Below are 21,891 nucleotides of genomic sequence, written 5' to 3' on the forward strand. Positions count from 1 at the left end.
TAAATGCGGGAAAGACGGCCATTTTGCACACCTCTGAGGCGAGGCTGTGCGACGACTGGCGGCGTTCGGCCAAATTAACTCGGAAACGACGCGCCGGCGGGGCAGGGACGCTCGGTCAGACGCAGCGGCGCGTTCGGTCGCTGTAGATTAAAACAAAGCGCACGGAGCCATAAAAAAGTACAATAAAACGCCCCTCCTAAAGTAAAAAAAGGTGAGTTGTGCGCCTTACGATCCCCGCCCGGCGGGTTGACCAGTCCCGGACCCGCCTGTTGTTTTCGGCCCCGCCGCTGGCGAACTTGCGGGGCTCCGGGTCGCGTCGCCCGCCCCGGCGAACTTGTTGGGTGAAACCGACCGCGTCCTCTCGTTCGGAACTTTTTACTGATTCCGTGCGGCTCCGCTTGTACGCAGCTCTCTCCCCGTGATCGGCGCGGAGCCTCGGCTGGGTCAGATCGACTCCGGCTAGTTAGCGGGATTTATTGACCGCGTTAATGGCCGACCAGCCCGGGCGTTTCGGCTCGTAAATAAGTTCCCCTGGCGGGCCGACGTGTTTCTCTGGGCTCGTCGAGCCGTCCTGTCTGGACGCTTTTCTCGCGGGCGACACCCCGCTAGTCGCGCTAACGTTAGCCGCCTCTCCAACTTTGCTCCTGTCCCGAACCCCCCAACCCGAAATAATCTATATATTTCCCCCACTGGTCACAACGCTCGTCGCGTTTGCCCGTTTGGCCTCCCTGGTGGCTGATAGAAGCGGGACGGGGCCCGCTCCTGTTACTTCAAATAATGTGGAGCAAAAGCAGAGCGTTCCACACCTCGGAGCGGTTATATATCTTTTTCTATATCATCTTATGTATAAACACGCACTCGTTGGTTGAAAAAGTCGACCATCGAGCGGTCCACGACCCCGAATCTTTCGACATTCGGCCGTTGTGCCGGGTTCGGAAGGGTCTCATTATCCTCGGGTCGGGCTCTGGGGACGCGATTTGAAATAAAAAATAAAGGTGTGTTGTTTTGTTTTTTTTTTTGTCCCCCCCCCCAGCAATTGCATATTGATCGTGGAACGGTGCGCGGGACGAACGTCGGGCTCTCTGCCCGGACTTCCGGTAATCAGTAGGCGATTACAGTAATGGGAATTATTCGTGGGGCTCATTTACTGTCCCCTTTCCCTCGACAGCACCCAGCCACCCGAGCGCTCTTCTCCCAATTCGGTTTTCCCCAATCATTCCAAACTATTTAAATTCTGTCAAAAACAACCGATCACGGTCATCCATGGAACTTCTTAATGACTGCTGCAGATTAATCGCCATTTCTCCCGGATCAATCGTGCCGGAGAGTCCCTGTAAGACCTCGCATCGTTACCACGGTGCACGCTGCTGAATAATGCGGCCTGCTTGCCGTGCGATATCGACATCGCTCGTTTTTTTTTTGTTTTTTTTTTAGACCCGATTGTGCCGAGTGCCGTGTGCTTGTTGGTTAATGTTTGACCGCCCATGCAGATGACTGACGAGGCTTCGCTCTCTCGCGACAGGGCGAGGTGTGACGGCCGGACTCCAGCCAAGACGAGTGACCGACGGGGTGAGTTCCTGATTCTCCCTGGGAGCGCGGCGTTGTGTCGCGAGGGCGTACCGTGGCTGGATTTTACAGCGCAGGTTGGGTTGGTTACGGTGCGGCCCGTACGTAATTTGAAGCCGAGCGTATTAGTTACCATTATCTGGGCGGCGGCGCGAGTTTGGTATAACCTTCGCTTTTTATGGCCGCATAATCTTCCACATTTCCTGACTGAATGCGGTCCCTAAATAGTGGGGTCCGCGCCAAACGCTGGTTCTAAATTCAAATTTAATTTGTCACATACATGGTCATACACGGTAAACGTGTCTTTAACATAAAACGTCAAATATGTGTAACAGGTAGGGTGGAGCGAAGTCGGTTCGCGTCCTGGACTGTAGAGCCGTATTGTGTACGACGTTGCGTTTTTTTGGCGAGTGTGTACGAGAGAGAGAGAGAGGGAGAGTTGAATTAAATGACAAGCCGTTTCCATGGTTACTGTGGCATTACACCTACGCACACCCTTCTGCCCGCCCTCGCACCCGGCGCCTTCGTTCTTCCGTACTTGTATCGTTCGGTGTGGGTGGAGTTTCTTCTTTCACGTGAGCATTGTCTCTCTCTCTTATTTATTTGTTTACTTTTAAATATGAAAACTGCTGATTTCTTCCTTTTTTCTTTTTTTTTTTAGAAATTTCTGCACCCTATTTGCTGCCGTTTTTGCTCACTGTCACCAGATGCATACGTTATTATTATAATTTTTCTTTTTACGTCCGTGAGTCTGTATGCCTGCCGGGTTCCTGTGTAAGGAACAGGGCGTCTCTGCGGGAAGTGTCCACGCGCTCAGGGACGCCGCCACGTTTTCGGGACGGTTACTGCCCCAGAGTGGAAGCGGTGGCACCTCGTGACAGGATTCGGATGCTGTTCTGTGATGGAACGTGAGGCCTCCTGATAAATTGTTAATTGGGTTTTTTTTTTTTTTTTTTAAAAAAGCCCGGTTCGAACCTCGCGTTGTCACCCTAAAAATATCGAGTGTCCTCTTTTTATTTTTTGGTGCTTCCTGGCCGCTTGGAACGGGGCGGGGCGGCCCGGCTGATGGCCTGGGGGGGGCTTTAAGTGGTACTCTCGTCTCCCGACGTTTCCGCGAGAAGCTGAGGCGGACTCGTTCGATCGGGGTGTCGAATAGCGGGACGAACGTGGGGGGAAAAAAAGCGACGCACGCTTTTCCTTCCGCGCCATTTGCCGTCCCCGGGTCATAAACGCTTGACCTGTGGCATTCAGAAAGGTCAAGGAGGGCCCCGGGGGGCGGTTATTAATAGAGCACGAGCGAGGAGGGGAGGGGGGGGTCCCGGCGCGGATCATTAAGTGGGGCCGATGGGCCACGTGATCGGAGCGTAATCGATGGCGTAAACGCGGATTCCGCGTGGCCTCGGCTGTCGGGCGGGTGTCGTTGCCGGCCCGACACCTGACCGCCTGGCCCCCGCCGCGCTTAATCCCCCCACCCCCGCCGCGGGCGGGTAACCTTAGCAGCAGCGCGTCCATTCATCTTTAATGCGTCGGGCCGCCGCTGGCATAGGACGCGAAGCGCTTTTATGTATGAACGTTAGCCTCCGTTAACTTGACCCGGTTTGAGGAGCGGGGCCGGATACGGACGTCCTAGTATTTCCCCGTATTGCGCTCGGCTGTTTCTGCATTTACATTTACATTTACAGCATTTACCAGACGCCCTTATCCAGAGCGACTTACAATCAGTAGTTACAGGGACAGTCCCCCCCTGGAGACACTCAGGGTTAAGTGTCTTGCTCAGGGACACAATGGTAGTAAGTGGGGTTTGAACCCGGGTCTTCTGGTTCATAGGCGAGTGTGTTACCCACTAGGCTACTACCACCCCTAGCCTAGTGGGTCTTATTGCCCTGCGGGCGCTCATTGTGCGGCTGCGAAGCGTCCCCGGGGAAGAGTGAAAGCGGAGAGCGGGTCCCGTGTCGCGGCGTGATGAACTGCCGTGTTTATTGACTGCGCCGGGCAGGGCTCCATTGAGCGCCGGCAGTAAATATCGGCCCTTTCAATTGGCGTCCCTAATCGGGTCCCCTTTTGTGGAGGAGAAGGTCGCTACGATGGTCCTCGACTAGTCCCGCAAGTGGGAATTTTACATTGTGACTGAGGAAAGTGGACATGGCAGCAAGAGAACTGGCATAGAGAATATGCCGACTGTTTAATATCTAAAAAGTTCACTATACAAATGGATATATTTATTGGCTGTGTATGTGTGTGATGTATAAATTTGTTTCTATGGAACGTGTGGGGAGTGTTAGCTGTATGTTTGTGAGAAGGAATAATCCACCCAGCCCCGTTTTTGCTTTGGTGTAATTATTTGACACCCCCCCCCTTAAAAAGGGGAGGGGCCTGAACCCTACTTCCTTGTTGTGGACTATTTAAAACCCCTCCTGTCAATACCTGACACGCCCAGGTGTAGCGCACGTCAGTTTCCCTCCGTATTCTACACTCCCAACAGCGATGTCAGAAAATTGATTCTCAAATATGAATCCATTCTAAAACGTAGTATTCTACAGGGTGGGCCATTTATATGGGTACACCTTAATAAAATGGGAATTGTTGGTGATATTAACGTCCTGTTTGTGGCACATTAGTATATGTGAGGGGGCAAACTTTTCAAGATGGGCGGTGACCATAGTGGCCATTTTGAAGTCAGCCATCTTGGATCCAACTTTTGTTTTTTGTTTTTTTTTTTTTCAATAGGAAGAGGGTCATGTGACACATCAAATTTATTGGTAATTTCACAAGAAAAACAGTGGTGTGCTTGGTTTTAACATAACTTTATTCTTTCATGAGTTATTTACAAGTTTCTGACCACTTATAAAATGTGTTCAATGTCACCAACCATTCCCATTTTATTAAGGTGGATCCATATAAATGGCCCACCCTGTATTTCTATGAGCACTGGCATTGGTACTTAAATTCCAGTTTTGCATCTTCCATTTCACCAAATTTGACAGCAGATTGTCAACAATAGTCAACAACCTTTCTGTGGGTGGCCCTCGTGTGAGACACCATGCTTGCTAAAAATGTAAAAAGGCAAGAGCGCCGGCTGGATGTATTTCGGGTCATGGTCTGGTTTGGACAAGCTCGTACGGTAAACGATCGCTCAGCAAACACCAACTTCCGACCTATAGTACCTATCCTTTCCATACTATTCGCTGCTTCTACATTTGTTTTGGTGATTTGGTAAAATATTTTGCATGCTGCAAATGTATTAAATGTTTGTTTATTTACTTTAAGTCAGAAAAATGTAAAACTTATGTATTCAGAATTCTCGGCCACCGTCGTTAATTGATTCGTTTTAATTATCGCAAGAGATGGGCGAGAATGTTGAGGTGGTGAAACGGAGTATAGTGCTCGTAGCGCACGCGAAGAAATCCGGGCTTTAAAAAGCTGTACTTGCCGGGTCTGAATTCAGGCTCAACTACAGCTCTAGATCAACGCAATTTTTTTTTTTTTTGGTTTGGCTCAATAACATTAAAATATATTAATAAAATGTATTTATTTATGTAGTGTGTTGTGCCTTGGCTTTTAAAATGTTCTTTGTTTAACAAAAATATATTAAGTTCCTCCCCCTGTAGTATGGAAACTAGTATGAAGTACCGTTCTTAATGTCTGTATAGAGTTTGAGATTTCAGTATTGTGACTAGGCTAATGCCTAATACCCCTGGTACACAGGGGATGTCAGTGGACCTCGCACATGGTTACTACGTGTTTACGGGGCAGCGGTGGCCTAGCGGTGAAGGAAGCGGCCCCGTAATCAGAAGGTTGCCGGTTCCAATCCCGATCTGCAGAGGTGCCACTGAGTAAAGCACCGTCCCCACACACGGCTCCCCAGGCGCCTGTCATGGCTGCCCACTGCTCACCAAGGGTGATGGTTAAATACAGGGGACAAATTTCACTGTGTGCTGTGCTGCGGTGTCTCAGAATCACTTCATTTTCACTCCACTAAATGTGCTCTCTGCGGTGGGCATCTTGGGACAACGGCCACTATCAAGACTTACCGTAAATATGTGACTTACCTCAATACCCCGTTCTTGCCTCATGATGCTGATCACACGTTTCTGTAAACCAAGAAATATGGCACACAGCTGGGACAAAGGAAGGAGGAGAAGCTTTAACTTTAACAGCATTTACCAGACGCCCTTATCCAGAGCAACTTACAATCACTAATTACAGGGACAGTCCCCCCTGGAGACAGTGTCCTGCTCAGGCACATGATGGTAGTAAGTGGGATTGGGCGGCTCTCGGTGCTGAAGGAGCTGGCCGACCTGCATTTTCAATGCCCGAAATGCTGGAAAAAATGAGCAAAAGAAAGAAAGGGTGTGCAAAGTGGAAGTGGCATGTGATTTTTATTCGCGACACAGCACAGGAACATCCCACAAGTCCCTCATCCATGCACTGGTCCATCAAAGTTCATTTCTGCTGTAACCAGGTGACCTTATGGCCGTAAACCCGCCCAGTCGTTCATCAGACAATTTAGTTAATGTCCCTCCCTTTTTTTTGTGTGTGTGTTCTGTCCCCCCACCCTCATCTGTGTGTTTTTTTTTCATATGCACGTGAAAGACCTCTCGCCCCGTGTCTCCATCGCCCTCCCGTCCAGCAGTCTCATGTGTGTCCTGTGCTGTTTGGTGTGTTTCCCGTAGTGATTGTCAAAGGCACTGGATGGATAGCATCGACGCAGACGCCCTGTACCTGTCCACAGAGCAGCATGGGCTCCCCCACTCTGCCCTGGAGGTGCCGGCCCTCGGGGGGTAAGACCGCACTTTCTCTCCCTTTCCCCCCGTCTCAGCTTTTCTCGGCTACATTTACATTTTCAGCATTTACCAGACGCCCTTATCCAGAGCGATAAGTCAGTCAGTAGTTACAGGGACAGTCCCCCCCTGGAGACACTCAGGGTTAAGTGTCCTGCTCAGGGACACGATGGTAGTAAGTGGGGTTTGAACCTGGGTCTTCTGGTTCATAGGCCAGTGTGTTACCCGCTAGGCTACTAGCACCCACACGCTACCTTCCGTCCTCCTGAGAAAGTCTGAAATCACTCCATTTAAACGATGTGTTGTCAAAAAAAAAAAATGGATTCTTCCGTACTAATCAATACTAAAAATTTGTATAAATTCGTAGCAATCGGCACTGGAATTGACACTTAAATTGCAGTTTTGCATCTGCCGGCTCACGGAGATCTCGGGACCCCGCGTTTACCCGAGAGGAACGCCAAGCTCGCTAGAAAATGTAAATGTAATATAAATATTTTAATTTAACTTAACTATAAGATTGGCCGGCGTTTTCACTTCTCTCTCTCTGTCTCTCTCTCTCTCGTTTACATTTAAGGCATTTGGCAGGCGCCCTCATCCATTTTAAAATTATGTAATGACACACACACACACATGTATAAATTTAATTTCTGTAGTGTATTCTGACTTAATTTTTAACTGTAGTTTTTGAAATTTGTATCGACTACCATCCTTCGTATCGGTAATTTTTTTTTTAAATTTCAGTATCGTGACGAGCCTGGTCGGTGGTCCGCATCCTCCATCCACAATTTGAGGGGTTTATCTTATCTGTGGCGCTTTCATACATGCCTACGCCAACCTGTGGAGAGACATTCCAACGTTTAAAGAAAATACTGACTTTTTTTTTTTTTTTCAATCTGGTCGCTCCGTAGTTAGTTGTCTATAATGGATAAAAACGATTGTTCTTTTGAAGCCCCGCATTCACCTCTGTGGTTGTATTCAAATTTGGCACAGCCGATGAAATGTAGGCTATTCGTTTATCTGGGCAGCATGTGACCCTTTTCCCACTTCCTTCCTGAATGGATCAGTTTGTTGTTTTTAGGTGTGTGGAAGTAATCGTAGCCGCTGCCCCGCCCGCCTCAGTCGAGGTTGTTTTCCCGTATCTTATTTATTTATTTATTTTTTTATGTCCTGACCAGGTCGTAACATAATGGGCGTCACGTGACCCGCTCGGGCCCCGAGGTCCCCGGGTTGTGTCCCGGGGGCGCGTCGGTCGCGAGGCTTACCAGCGCCCTCCCACTCCCCATTCATTCCGGCCGGTCGCCCGGCCTTATCGGCATCGATCTGACATTCTGTTTATCTGACGCTGCAGCCGGTTCTGCTTGGCTAAGAGAAACGCGCACAAAAACGCCCGCGCCCATCAGCACTTTCCTTTGTGGGACCCGGGGCCACGGCATTTAGTCGCCCGACGCCCCTACTGGGACTCAGACCCCGAGCCGGTGGACCCGTGTTTTTGTTTTTCCGACTCCGTACGTTCCCCCTCTGTGCCGGAGGCTTTCCGTTTTTCGTCCCGTTTCTGGCTTTTTGAATCCGTGTCGTGACGGGCCCCGATGAGGCTTCGACCTCGCGTTCACCGCGGGCCCCATCTGCGCACAGTCCCACGAGTGTTGGACCTTGAGGGAGCGATCGCCGCTGTTCCGGCTGCCAGAGTCGCCTTTTCCCACGTCGGCGGCCGATAAGCTTCCAGCGGCGCGTGCTGGTCGTCCTCGTCCTGGCCGTTTTTTACTATACGTTCATATTCAGGTTTTCTTTACGTGAGAATTTTTTTACTTTTTTTTTTTTTCCCTGCTGAAAAGGACTTTATTTAAAAAAAAAAAAAAAAAAAAATGTCGTCTTTTAAGCTCGACTTTCTGCCGGAGATGATGGTGGATCATTGCACGCTGAATCCCAGCCCAGTGTGAGTACATTCGGCCGCGTCCGCCTTCTCCCGGTTCCTTTCACGGCTTCTGCTGCAGATTTACGGTTAAAAATGCATGCAGCTTATATTCCGTTTCTGCTCTGAATTGCTATGGATTGTGCTCTTTTGGGGACTATATGTAGGGTTTTTTTTTCCTCAAAAAGTTGAGTTTAACTCTCCTGTCTGCGTGTTGAGTTCATGAGAAAGACCCAGATGTTCCGGAAGGTCAGAGATCACGGTGCTCATTTATGAAGAGATTAGGAATAAATGAACCAGCGAAAGCCCCAAGACTCTTTAAAGTCTGTGTGAGCTGAAACGGGGGGCCTGCGGATGTCGGAGTTTAAAATACTGGCCCTATAGATCCGCTCAGGAACAGGGTCATTGTGGATGTGTTAAAATGAGCAATAAATCGAAACCTTTGCTGATTTAAGGCATCATTCCTCCTCAAAATGAAAGAATATTGTTAACCATTATTTCAACTTCGAAACTGTAGTTAATTGTCATGTTTCTGAATTGGATTTTTTTTTTTTTGTGTGTGTGCGTGATTAGTTGTCACGTGACACAGCACAGCACCCGGTGTCACAGTGAAATGTGTCCTCTGCATTTAACCATCACCCTTGGTGAGCAGTGGGCACCATGACAGGCAGCGTGTTGGAACGGTGCTTTGCTCGGTGGCACCTCGGCGGACCAGGATTCGAACCCTCCGATTACCATTCCACCACTGCCCCAGCTTTATAAGCAAACGGAACAATTACTCGGTTGTGCAGATTTTATGTGAAGAATTAACTAGACGAGAGAATCCTGTGATGTTACCATATTGATCTCATAAAAATTCCATTCTGTGCTGCTTTTATATAAAAATCAATGCATTTTGCGCCAGAAGTGTCCCCTTCATTTTACAGTGTTTATGACCCCACCCTGAGGATAAATGCGGTTAGGGGAAGCTCTGTTTTCCCCGGTTATGTCTAATTCGTGCACGGACACTTCAGCTTCCTCCCTAGCAAAGGGCGGCATCGTTAGCCAACCGTTGGATGTTTGACTTCTTTTCCCCGGACAACGGCCAGCTCCGGCGAGACCGAGTGACCGGAGAGGCGCGGTGACGTCACGACGAGTCGCTCGGAGCCTGTTCTAGATCCGTGCGCTGACACAGGTCGGCCTGGGGGAGGTGTGAAGAGAGGGGGAGGCGAGTCCTTTCGTCCCGGCGTGGGACGTGTGACACGTGTCCTACCTCTCCCGTCACAGCTCATCTATTTATCTCCTAATCACACGTCCCCTATTGCAATATTGCCCTTTTTCATTTTCTTTCCTGATTTGAGGGTCTGTTTATTTCTCTCACCTCATTTGGTGTCTTGAGAAGTTGAATTTTATATTTATTTATTTATATTTGTGTGTGTGTGTGTGTGTGTGTGTGTGTGTGTGTGTGTGTGGTCCTCCATGTGCCAGAGTGAGAATACGGGACATCGCTGCATTACTACCGACTGGTCTTAGTCACCGACGAAAGGCAGTTAAATCTGAGTGTCGGTTTTTATGTGCGCTGACACATGGTCGCCAGTTACCGAGGCAGCTGCCGTCAATACGGTCAATAGTCTGCTTGTTATCCAGTTTACTCGTTAAATTTATCTTGCTCACCTCGGCCATCAGTGGCATGTTATATAATTCATTAAATTACTATTATAATTTTTTCTTTAAGCGGACATTTTATTCCACTTCCTCCACATAAAGCTCCAGATTATAAATTAGACCAAATGTTTTTCTGCATGTAACTACATCGGTGTGTCTTTCATTCTGTCTCTCTGCTCGATCAAGTGACTTATTATTTTCTCCCAAACATGCTTTCTATGACTGCTTCTGCTGCACTTTCGTTTCCTATTCAGAACCAACATTGCAAAACAGTAAATAGTACGGGCATAAAAATTTAACATGCTGACATTATTTAACCTTCTTCCATGTTGTATCGAGCCATGGTTCTCAAACTGTGGTGTTAAGGCTCCCTCTAGTGGTACTGGTTATTCACAGCTGCATTCTGGTTTAAATGCAACGACATTCCTATTCTTAACGGTCCCTTTTGTGAGATTATTTAACATTTTAGTACAAGTTCCCCAGCCTGTCTATGGTCCTGCCGTGGCTAGAAATGGTGATAGGTGTAAAGGGTGTTTTGGTTATTCGGCTTCATAGTTCAGAGAGCGGCAGCTCAGACGCTCCGATATGGAATTTGTCCCCTTATGACGTCATAAGGGAAAAGGTTACCTCCCGTTTCTCATCTTTTTTCCACCTAAACGCCTAAAACCTTATCTCCACCAACAGTCATGGCTTCCAAATGTGAGAAGCATTGCAGCCACAAATGAATATTCATATTTGAAATGGCCTCCTGTATAAACCATTAGTGGAGAGAAAAAATATTAAATTCTGTAAGATTTATGCCATGTATTTGTTTGTTGAAATCAGTACAAAGAAGATGAATGGGACTCTGGACCACCCGGACCAGCCCGACATCGACGCCATCAAGATGTTTGTCGGCCAGATCCCCCGTTCCTGGTCCGAGGACCAGCTGCGCGAGTTGTTCGAGCCGTACGGCGCAGTCTACGAAATCAACGTGCTTCGCGACCGAAGTCAGAACCCCCCACAGAGTAAAGGTGACGGGCGTCCAAATACGGTCAGCTCTCCACGCCGGCCTCTCTTGTTCCTAATGTGGTTTTACTTCTCCTGTGCATTTCCAGGCTGCTGTTTTGTTACGTACTACACGCGTAAAGCAGCATTAGAAGCACAAAATGCCCTTCACAACATGAAGATCCTCCCAGGGGTGAGTGGAACTCGCTTTTTTCCCTGCTTTATTCCCGTTAAAAAAAGTGATGGACAGCTTGACAGGCTGACTGACAACCCGAGTCCCAGATAAGACGGGTGCCTGGACGCCCGTACAGCTCTCGGGTTGAAGTGACGGTGTGTCTCGTCTGCCCTCCCTCCTGCAGATGCACCATCCTATCCAGATGAAGCCTGCTGACAGCGAGAAGAACAACGGTGAGGATGATTGTCTTGGTGCGGTGCTCTCATGAGGGCAGCTGGTATGCTGCGTTGCATTGAATAATTGTTTTTTTTAATGCCATGTTGATATATATTGATGTGTGGGTTTTTTTTTTTTTTTTTTTTTTTTTTGGTAAGGCAGTATTTTTAGTCGAACCCGAATGCTGGTTCAGGGCTGACGTTCGCCACCTAAAATAATTCCGTGTTATTTCTGTTCCCGTCATACTTTCCGTTCTCCTTTCAGCGGTAGAAGACAGGAAGTTGTTCATAGGAATGATTTCAAAGAAGTGCAACGAGAACGACATCAGGCTCATGTTCTCGCCGTACGGCCAGATCGAGGAGTGCCGGATACTGAGGGGAACTGACGGCCTGAGTCGTGGTAAGGCGGCTCTGGGGGATTGGGGGGGGGGGGTCGTGCATCTGATCTTACAGGAAGTGCCTGCTCAGGGGGCTTTTAATGGGCTTGGTTTGACAGGAGGTCGTTTTTAATAGTCCAGAATGAGGAAGGGGGTGGACTGGGAGCTGTCAACTGGCTTTTTGAACTTTACCTCCTGTAGCATGTATTACTGCTAGGGGGTTTATTGTGGTAAAGTCATCTGTCAGTTCATCGGATTGATTCTGTTACTGTGCTCTTGTGTGTCTGTCCTTCACAGGCTGCGCATTCGTCACTTTCACAGCGAGACAGATGGCGCAGTCGGCCATCAAGTCGATGCACCAGTCGCAGACTATGGAGGTAAAGATTGGGTTGGGTTGTTGCTGACGTGTTGGGTTGTTGCTGACGTGCCGTCGACCTCTACCTGTTGCAGGGCTGCTCCTCTCCGATCGTGGTGAAGTTCGCGGACACCCAGAAGGACAAGGAGCAGAAGCGCATCGCGCAGCAGCTCCAGCAGCAGATGCAGCAGCTCAACGCTGCCTCCATGTGGGGGAACCTGACGGGGCTGAACTCCCTGGGCCCACAGTACCTCGCAGTACGTGCCACCTCGGCGTAACCGTGTCCGCGCCGCATGTTTTACTTGCTTAATAATAGGGGGTGGGGCATGAAAGTGAGGGGATCATGTGACGGAGGTCGGCCATGTTGCTGCTTCAGAGCTTGAACGTTAAATACATAAAGACTGGTTCTGCTACTAATGTAAACTGATGCACTTTATGACCTTTTTTATTTGCATGCTATTAGCTTGGATCCAGCTCGAGCGTTTCCCCTCAGGGCTTATGGCTCGTCACCGGCGTTCGCACGCGATTCCTCCCGCCGCCGCGTGCTTTGCGATGTTCCTGTGTTTGAAATGTTTATCACTCGCCGTGTAATCTGTGCTGGACGATCCAAATCGGTTTTCCGATTGGCTTCTCAACCGACAATTTTTTTTTTTTTTTTTTTTTTACAGCCGTTTGGCGTCCTTGCCTGTCCAGCATAGATGCCCGGTGTTTGTGTGATGCTGTTAGTGCTGCTCCATGGGTGTGCTGTGAGAAACCACTTCTTCACCCCCTTCCCATTTCAGTCCCTTCATATTTCCCCCAGTTTTACACCACGTTCTTGTCACCAAACATTTCTTGTGCATTTCCTGTCACATCGGTGCCTGGCGCCTGAATTCATCATGATCTGTCGTGGTGATGGGCGGGTGGTTACTCCCTGCTTTACAGTCTTTAAGAAATATGAAAATCAAACGCAGTCATTATAAATGTTCATATATGTGTATAGTGTTGTCAAGAAAAGTAGTTCCTCAGGTATTAATCTATTTCCAATTAACCAATTAACACTGGTATTGAGACAAAAAATGTCCAGTTTTGCACCTGCCGGTTCACAGAAATCTCCGGCATCACAATCACAACAATTAACGGGCATTGCGGGGGTTTTATAAAGCTGTACTTGTCTGGCTCCGATCGGGTCTAACGTTTCAGGCCCGATTACACCTCTGATTGTGCAATTCATTTTTATATAGATCAAAAACATTAAAATATCTTTCATCTATGTGTTCTCTATGATTGAACTTTTTCCATTATGTAGTGTAACTATATTTGGTCTTCTAATTTTTTTTTTTTTTTTTAAATATTCTAAAAATATTCTTTATAAATATTCCTATGTTTGATCTCCCCCTGTAGTATTTAAAATAGTATCGAGCACCATCCTTAGTATCTGTATAGAGTTTGAAATTTCAGTGTCGTAAGGAGCCTAATATGTGCTGCACCGTACGTTTTCACAAACAGTGGCTGCAGTAAAAATATTGACTGCGGTTGCGTGCAGTTTGTCTCTCAGACCACATACCTGCGGCAGCGAAAGATGTGCAATTACAGATCAATGCAGCCTCCGTTCCTCCGTCCCCCTGCTCATTTTCTCCTCCCCTTCCTCCGCCATCGCTCTTCTGACCCTCGCCATCTCTCTCCAGTAATCACAGTCCTGGATGCAGTCCTGACCCCTCTGTGTTCTCTGTTTTTGGTGTAATGTCTAGCTTTATTTGCAGCTCCTGCAGCAGTCGGCCTCCTCTGGGAATGCGCTCAACAATCTGCACCCCATGTCAGGTAAAAGCCATCTTTACAACTAGTTGTGGCCTTGTCATTGTCCCCCCTCTCTACTCCGCTGCATGGAGGAATGCTTTATTAATACAGTAAGTTGTTAGTCCGGCTGTTCCGGCAGAATAGGCTCACAACAGGCTACGCAGCTCCTCGTCCAGGCAGTGGTCATCTCTAAACTGGACTATTGTAACTCTCTCCTGGCTGGAGCCTCTGCGGTCACCATGAAACCCCTCCAGATGGTCCAAAATGTGGCCGCCCGCCTCATCTTCAACCAGCCGAAACACACCCACGTCCCGCCTCTTCTCTCCTCTCTCCACCGGCTCCCGGTAGCTGCTCGCGTCGAGTTTAAATCCCTTGATGCTGCCTACAGGGCTGTAAATGAAAGTGCACCCTCTTACACTAACACACTACTAGCCAGTTACACTCCTGCACGCCCTCTCAGATCTGCAAACGAAACGAGACGGAAAATTCCCTCTTCACGGGGTCTCCGGTCCCAATCGACTCTGTTCTCCATCGTTGCCCCTGGCTGGTGGGACAACTTGTCCTGCTCCATTCGACTAGCCGAGACTACCACCACCTTTAAGAAGCAGCTGAAAACCCACTTGTTCAAAAAGTATTTCAGACGAATCTAACACACACACACAAAACAAACGAAAACTCATCTAGCACCTAACAATCCCCTGCATGTTCTATTCCTGACAAGTTTGGCCGTATCAGGGCTCTTAGTTTTGTAAACTCAAAATCTATAGAAACCGAATGAGAATTTCTGGTGTCGTCCTCCTGTAAGTCTCTTTGTATAAGTGTCAGTACAGTAAAGGGTCTGCATGGTATCTAGCCTTATGCATGTAAAGCTGGCTTGGAGTCAGGGGGGTTTATAAGGGGGTTATAAAATAAAAAAATTACAGTATATTGAAACATTACATGTTTACCCTGTTATATCCCTGTTTAAAATCAATAAAAATATTGTCGAAGATAAAGGGTCAAAACGCTCACACTGTCCGTTATCGAAATCCAGGTTTAGTTCGTTGCAACTCCGCGCTCTGCAGTCGGATGTTATTTTATGTCGACCCCCGTCCACCCGCAGGTCTGAGCGCCATGCAGAACCTGGCGGCGCTGGCGGCGGCTGCTAGTGCCACCCAGGCCACGCCCACTGGCAGCAGCGCCCTCACCACTTCCAGCAGCCCCCTTAGCGTGCTCACCAGCTCAGGTACGACTAACGGACAGCAGCTACAATCGTCCTGGGACACCTGCAAGGGTTGGTCCCCTTTTTCAGAATTTCTTAATCGTATCGTATTCAAGTTTCTCTTTGATGTTTCTAGTTTATAGCAACTTGAAAGATTCCTGGTTAGTAAATGGTTGTGGTCTGGTGCCCCCTGTCCGCAGCGGGCTCCTCCCCCACCTCCAGCACCAACTCGTCGGTGAACCCCATGGCGTCGCTGGGGGCGCTGCAGTCTCTGGCGGCGGGGGCCGGCGCCGGACTCAACATGGGCTCCCTGGCAGGTGAGCGTGCGGCCGGCTCGAGTCGTCGCTCTCGCGCGGCGCTTAGGGTCGTTCCGGTGTCGACCTACTGACGTTCCCGGCCCTTCCCCGCGACGCTTTAGGCATGGCGGCGCTGAACGGCGGGCTGGGAAGCGGCGGCCTGTCCAACGGCTCGGGCAGCACCATGGAGGCCCTGACCCAGGCCGCCTACTCCGGCATTCAGCAGTACGCCGCGGCGGCCCTGCCGAGCCTCTACAACCAGAGCCTGCTGTCCCAGCAGAGCGTCAGCGCCGCCGGCAGCCAGAAAGAAGGCAAGTGCTCCTGGGCGGCGTTTAGCGGCGCGTCGCTAAGAACTAAGGGGCGTATTTAAAAAGACAAAAAAATAATCATTGTATTTGTTGTTAGCTGCATTTGTCACCTTCTGTTAAGGATTCTGTCTTGTTTTAAATATGCTGCAACAGCAAGCAACAATCGGAGCACGGGTAAGAGTTCCACCACGGATTTCTGAAATGTTCCTTTCCACAACACTGTTTTTTAAAAGGAGTCCTTTTTAAAACAAGAGGAAATCCATATCAGAAGGAATTCTTCCTCTTATTCACACTCTCTTTTTACACGCTCCGTTTTGTAACGGTCTAATTTGGCCCGTGCACACTTCTCTTCAGGACCAGAGGGAGCCAACCTGTTCATATACCACCTGCCCCAGGAGTTTGGAGACCAAGACCTCCTGCAGATGTTCATGCCTTTTGGCAACGTTATTTCAGCCAAGGTTTTCATAGACAAACAGACCAACCTCAGCAAGTGTTTTGGTAGGTGCACCATCTTTTGTAAACCTTACTTTATAGATCCACTTTAATCCTCACGGCCTTGTCTTTGTCTGTTCATGAAAGTGAAGTGATTGTGCACCCAACGAAATGTGTCCTCTGCATTTAACCATCACCCTTGGTGAGCAGTGGGCAGCCATGACAGGCGCCCGGGGAGCAGTGTGTGGGGACGGTGTTGTGCTCAGTGGCACCTTGGCAGTTTGGGTTTCGAACCGGCAACCTTACGGGGGCCGCTTCCTTAACCGCTAGGCCTCCACTGCCCCGGGTTCATGGAAACCTTTTCTCCAGTTTCCAGTTTTCCAGTCCAAATAAATACAGTTGTCATGTCTCTTCCAGCTGACCCATAAAAATTATGGAGCTTTGTGTTGGATAAGCTCAAGAGGGAATACAGACGTATTTACATAAAAAAAACATTTTAATGTGGTGCAAGTTTTTGGCCCATGATAAGGGCGTCTGATGTATGCCACAATGTAAATCAATAGATTAAACACAGTAGTATTACAGCCCTTAGAATTATTATTATTGGGGCAGTGGAGGCCTAGATGTTAAGGACGTGGCCCCATAATCGGAAGGTTGCCGGTTCGAATCCCGATCCGCCAAGGTGCTGCTGAGGTCCCCTTGATGAAGGTACCGTCCCCACACGCTGCTCCCCGGGCACCTGTCATTGTGCCCACTGCTCACCAAGGGTGATGGTTAAATACAGAGGACACATTTCACTGTGACGCCGTGTGCTGTGCTGCAGTGTTTCACAATGACAATCACGTCACCTAATCCAAGGATGCAATCCCTTGCGATTTATTTCTACATCAACTCAGGCTTTTAATAATGAAATGATATCATGCCACACCTTGATCCTGCAAAAATAACACTTCCAAAGAGAAGCGAACATTTTCTTCAAGACATGGCATCATCTGTCTGTGACGCCTGGTCTGTTATGCCTCAGCTCGCTGACTGCCAGGTATATATATATATATATATATGTTTTTTTTTGTTGTGTTGCAGGCTTTGTAAGTTATGACAATCCAGTCTCATCCCAGGCAGCCATTCAGTCCATGAACGGTTTCCAGATCGGCATGAAGCGTCTGAAGGTGCAACTGAAGCGATCCAAAAATGACAGCAAACCGTACTGAGTTCTTTTTCTCTCAAATGGACTTGGTTAGCAAATGTTTTTCTGGTAAGTGGAGTGTGAAAATCTGAACGCTAGCACCCCTCCCCGTCCCTCCCTAAACCCCTCCATTTTCTTTCTTTCTTTATCGCCTCCCTCCTGCTCTTTACCCCCCCTCTTCCCTCTGGTTTGCTCTGGTTTTAAGAGTTTGCTGTGTAACGGTCAAAGTTGTTGAGAGGATGTTGCACAGAATTTCAATCTTTACCCCCCCTCCCCATTCCTTTTGCCACACCCTGGACCTTAGCCCACCCTTCTCAGTCCCACCACCGCAGCCAGTGCACAGTGCGTCGTGAAACGGGCTGGAGTATCTACCGAGAAAGAGAATCGGCTGAGGGTCCTGACCTTTTATTTAAAAAAAAAAAAAAAAAATGTGAACACTCTTCAGATATAGTGCCACTGAAATCTTTAATTTCACATTTGACACTCTTTTTACTATGGTTATTGTTTCTGTGTATGGAGGGAGTAACTATTGCCAGGTCTGTTTTGTAATGCTTTTATTTTGACACAGAAAAAGAAAAGTAATATATATATTTATTTATTTATTGTTTTTTTTTTTTTTTTTTTTTTTTTTAAATTACCAAAAAAAAAACTTGAATTTTTGAATCCATTGGAGCATGATAGCAGTTGTAACAACTCCTTGTGTAAAACGTTTTCATTTCTTTTTTTGGAGAATGCTAACAGTATTATTAGCGATTAGGGTGTCTCAGGTCAGTCATCATGTCACCCTGGCTGATTCAGTAAACAGGGCGGGGTCAGTTCAAAATGTACATAGGCTCTACGGCAAAAACACAGTACAGCATCGCCACCCACATGGACAATTGTAATAAAACGCTACAATTTACAAGGTCTAGACCACACGCTCTGCAGGAATGGAGAAACAAGAAGATGTACATAAGCATTAAGTATTATGATTTATTTATTTATTTTTATTGGTGTGTTGAAGTGATACCCTTCTCTTGTGCAAAGGCAAAGACACTCTGAGGTCACTTCTGCTGTAATCCATTGCCCTTTGTCTGATGCTGCTCTGGACAAAATATAGACTGAACAACGTAGACCTTTGGTTGTCTGCGGTGAAAGTTCAAAGCATTCCTCATCTCTCCCGAAAACCTAGTGCATCTCTTTCGTGCTTGCAGACAACAGCCCTTACGCCCAATCTGGCAATTTTTACAAATTCTTAGAAGCAATAATGGCGTCAAAAACGTCCTTAGCAGAGAAACACAGACACACAAAATATCATCCCACACAATCCCATGAAACTAACAATAGTCATCTTGAGTACAAGTCGTCAGTTCTACCTTCACTTGGATTTAATGAGAAACTGCATCTATGGATCTGATTGTCTGGCATTAATTACTTTTTTTTTTCGTTCGACTGTTCTTTACCACCAGAATTAATGCTAATTAGGGTTCTAATGCCACTTGAGCCTCAAGAAGTGTTTTATTTTTTTCCCATTATAATTTGTTTTATTTGTTTTATATATATAAATAAAGATAATCACAGTAATGGTGTCAGAAGGGTTTAGAAACAGTTGTCCAGATGTATATTACTAAACTGTTATGCCTTTTCTATTTTTATAAAGGGTTTTATACTTCTCCTGAATGCCAGGACTATTTATTGCCTAAATTATTTCTCTGAATCAAAAGCAATTGTTTAGATGAAATCATTAAAATAAGCAACAGTATTTTGTAGAATTCTGAGGTTATTTTTTATTTATTTTTTTTTGGTGACTACATTCACAAATATGTTCAGACTTGTAGCCCTTTTCACAAAGTGTTTTGTGTGTATTATAAGAAGCTTGTGAAGTAGGTGTAGCCAGGGTCGCAGAGCTGTTCCGGTGTCCACCTCTCCAAACTCTGCTGAGCAGTGCCTGAACAGTAACATCTAACAGAGTATTCAGAAAACATCGTGGTATTCCAGGGTGAAGGGCCGCCATCGGAATAAACCCAAAGATGGACAATATTTCTAACATGTTATAATTTCCAGAAAAGCAGTTTTTTATTTTTTTTTTAAATAAAAAGAGTGGACGTGAATGGGAGTCTGGAGGCTGCGGCGTGCACGGTGACCTGCCAAATGCGCTCTTTTGTTTACAAAGTGAAAGGGGCTAATCTAGTCTTAATCCAACATACTGTGTCCTGGAAATATATATTTATGAACTTTCAGTGTTTTCAACTGTCAGTGTTTTTTATGTTTTGTTTTTTTTTTTTTTTATTTTATTTTTCTTTCTCATCCCGTTTTGTTTTGTGGAAGAAAACCCGCTTTGTGACCAAGACTCACTGCCCTCACGTTGGTTTATTCTATATCTGATGAATATATATAACGCTAGTTTTTACCCTTGCTACTTAGTAATATGACGTTTTGGGCGAGTTTCCTGAAAGAAGTCCCTCCCATTTCAGGGTTAAAAGCACAAAATGATATTCGTGGTCAGCTGAAGTCTGCTGACGACACGATGGCCTTCTGCCCAATCAGCAAAGCACAAAATGACCTTTGACCTGCTGAACCTGTGCTGGCCTGCTACCCTCCTGAGCGCGCTTTCAGCTGATCAGTGGGGAACACGGGGATTTAGTTTAGGGTCTTGTGTCCGCGTAGCGCCCGCCGAAGTCGGCAGTGTTCTGTGTTCTGTGTCTCGGTGGTGTTCTGTGTGTTTTTAAAACTCTCATCCGGGCTGTCGGCATGATGCTTGTGTTCCTCTTCCTCCTTTCTCCCCCTCCTCTTCCTCCTCCTTACCCTCCCCTCCTGTGTTGCATTTAAATGTTAAGTGTTCTAGACGATGTGTGCACTTGTTCCGGTCCCCGCCCCAGTCCCCCACCGTAAGATTTTATGATTTCTCTGTGTTTTTCCTGCCCCCCTCTCCCTTTTTTCTTTTGTGGCTTTAACCTAGGTTTGTTCTCCCTGTTTTGTTTGTGTTTTTATCCTAGATATCTTCGTGCCCGTTTGTTCATCGTTTGCCTAGCATGTCGATGTGACGTCAAAAGTTCATCGTCCAGTCCGTTGTCCTCTTCGCTTCTCTGACGCTTGAAATTCACCTTTTGACCTTTTTTTGTTTTTGTTAACTTTTGACGCTTATTAATTATAAAAGTTTATTTTTTGTTTTTGTGTGGTGTGTTTGTTTTTTTCTTTTTCTGTTTGTGCTGCCAAAAATGGTACATTAGAAAGACTGCTGTTTCTATTCAAAAATGTATAAAGTTACAAGAATATTGTTACAAGCGGAAAAGAAAGATCTATATTTTTCTAGAATTTCCAAACATAACCACTAAAATTTTGCAGAAGTTCTTGTTTTCATTTTGTCACGTGAATTGTTTAGCGTACACTTGCTTCCCTTTTTTCCTCCTTTTTCATTGTTCTTAAAGCGGTCTTTCTAGTGCTCCTGGTTTTTATTTTTGTTTCGTGTAAAAGCAGCCAATCAAATTACAGAATCACCTTTTTGTGTGTGTGTGTGTTGTGTGTGTGTGTGTGTGTGTGTGTGTGTGTGTGTGTGTGTGTTTTTTTTTTTTTTTTATTATTTTTCTCTCGCTTTTGTTAGTTCTCAAACTTTTAGGATGTCTTGGGTCACATTTTGCTGATTCTGAGGATCTTGTAATTTTGTGCTAGGTTAGTTGGCATGATGTAATTTTGGGAGTTTTTATTAACAGAGTGACATTTACACTAGACACTTGAATTGCCTTTTTTTCTTGTCGCGCCAATGCAGGCACATTTTTCTTGTGTGAATCAGCATTAGTCTGAAATGGAATAAATATGATGAGCAGAGTTGAGTTATTGTCACAGTTAAGTATATATGATATATCAAGCATGCATGTTTTTTCGTAACTGCACTGAAATCCTCAGCAAAATGTGATTTAGTTTTGTTTTCAAGAATCAAATGAATAAACTAGTGCCAAAAAAAAAAAAAAAAAAAAAAAAAAAAAGAAGTTTTGCACGTTCCTGTTGGTCACATTTTTCCCCTCTGTCCTTCATGTCACATCCTTGCAAACGGCAACAGCAAGTTTTCACCTGGAAACCTTCAGGTTTACGGCTGCGTTTGTGTTTAGACTATGGTCACGGTCACCCCCGCCACTTTATTGTAAGACGTGCCTGCGGAGTCGGCAGTCCAAAACACCAAGTTGAGTTCGAGCTTTCTGTCCGCCTCTTTCGTTTACACTGTTCACACGAAGGCCTTCCGGTATCGCGAGCTGCGTAGCGTCTCATTACACGCATCACCATCCGGCCCGTAGTCTAAACACATTCCCGATTTCCTGCCTGTCCTCAGGGGCTTTTCTTATTCACCCGAGAGGGGCTTCCGTCGCCACTTCATGACCGCCACGTAAATCCACTACTCACAACTACTGTTTCCTCTGTTTTAGATTTTTTTTTTTTTTTTTCCATCAACTGTAATTAATTATTATTATTATTATTTTAAAATCTGGGGTTATTTTGTTGGACATCCCACAACCATCAGCCTCATAAATTGGGAAGCGTCTAGCTGACACTTTACATTTTACTATTCAGTTTTTAGATTAATGTGTGTGCGTGTTTTTTTTTTCTTTTTCTTCTCTGAATTAAAATGTATTGGGAAAATAACCTGCGGGATGTTTTTATCATTTACTTCCATTGGTACAAAGTGATTGTATTTAACGCTAGGATTTGTAC

General features: G+C 46.5%; 1 protein-coding gene across 13 annotated transcripts; it reads left to right on the forward strand.

The window, feature by feature from the left end:
- The first annotated feature begins 25 nt into the window (after positions 1–25).
- Positions 26–21,173, forward strand: celf1 (cugbp, Elav-like family member 1). 13 transcript variants are annotated; one of them, XM_028956460.1, is made up of 17 exons: positions 26–211; positions 1,523–1,569; positions 6,240–6,347; positions 10,726–10,913; positions 10,998–11,080; positions 11,247–11,295; positions 11,543–11,677; positions 11,952–12,031; positions 12,105–12,266; positions 13,740–13,809; positions 14,888–15,058; positions 15,187–15,303; positions 15,405–15,593; positions 15,744–15,764; positions 15,945–16,088; positions 17,106–17,277; positions 20,184–21,173. In XM_028956460.1, exons 3-16 carry the CDS (start codon positions 6,259–6,261, stop codon positions 17,231–17,233), a joined length of 1,626 nt encoding a protein of 541 aa, XP_028812293.1. In that variant the 5' UTR covers positions 26–211; positions 1,523–1,569; positions 6,240–6,258; the 3' UTR covers positions 17,234–17,277; positions 20,184–21,173. The 13 variants fall into 13 exon arrangements, with proteins under 13 accessions (XP_028812293.1, XP_028812300.1, XP_028812296.1 ...); XM_028956467.1 differs by having other exon boundaries at positions 14,888–15,010; XM_028956463.1 differs by having other exon boundaries at positions 13,752–13,809.
- The last annotated feature ends 718 nt before the right edge of the window (positions 21,174–21,891 follow it).

The sequence above is a fragment of the Denticeps clupeoides genome, chromosome 16, assembly GCF_900700375.1.
Source record: "Denticeps clupeoides chromosome 16, fDenClu1.1, whole genome shotgun sequence".
In the NCBI taxonomy this organism is placed as follows: Eukaryota; Metazoa; Chordata; class Actinopteri; order Clupeiformes; family Denticipitidae; genus Denticeps; species Denticeps clupeoides.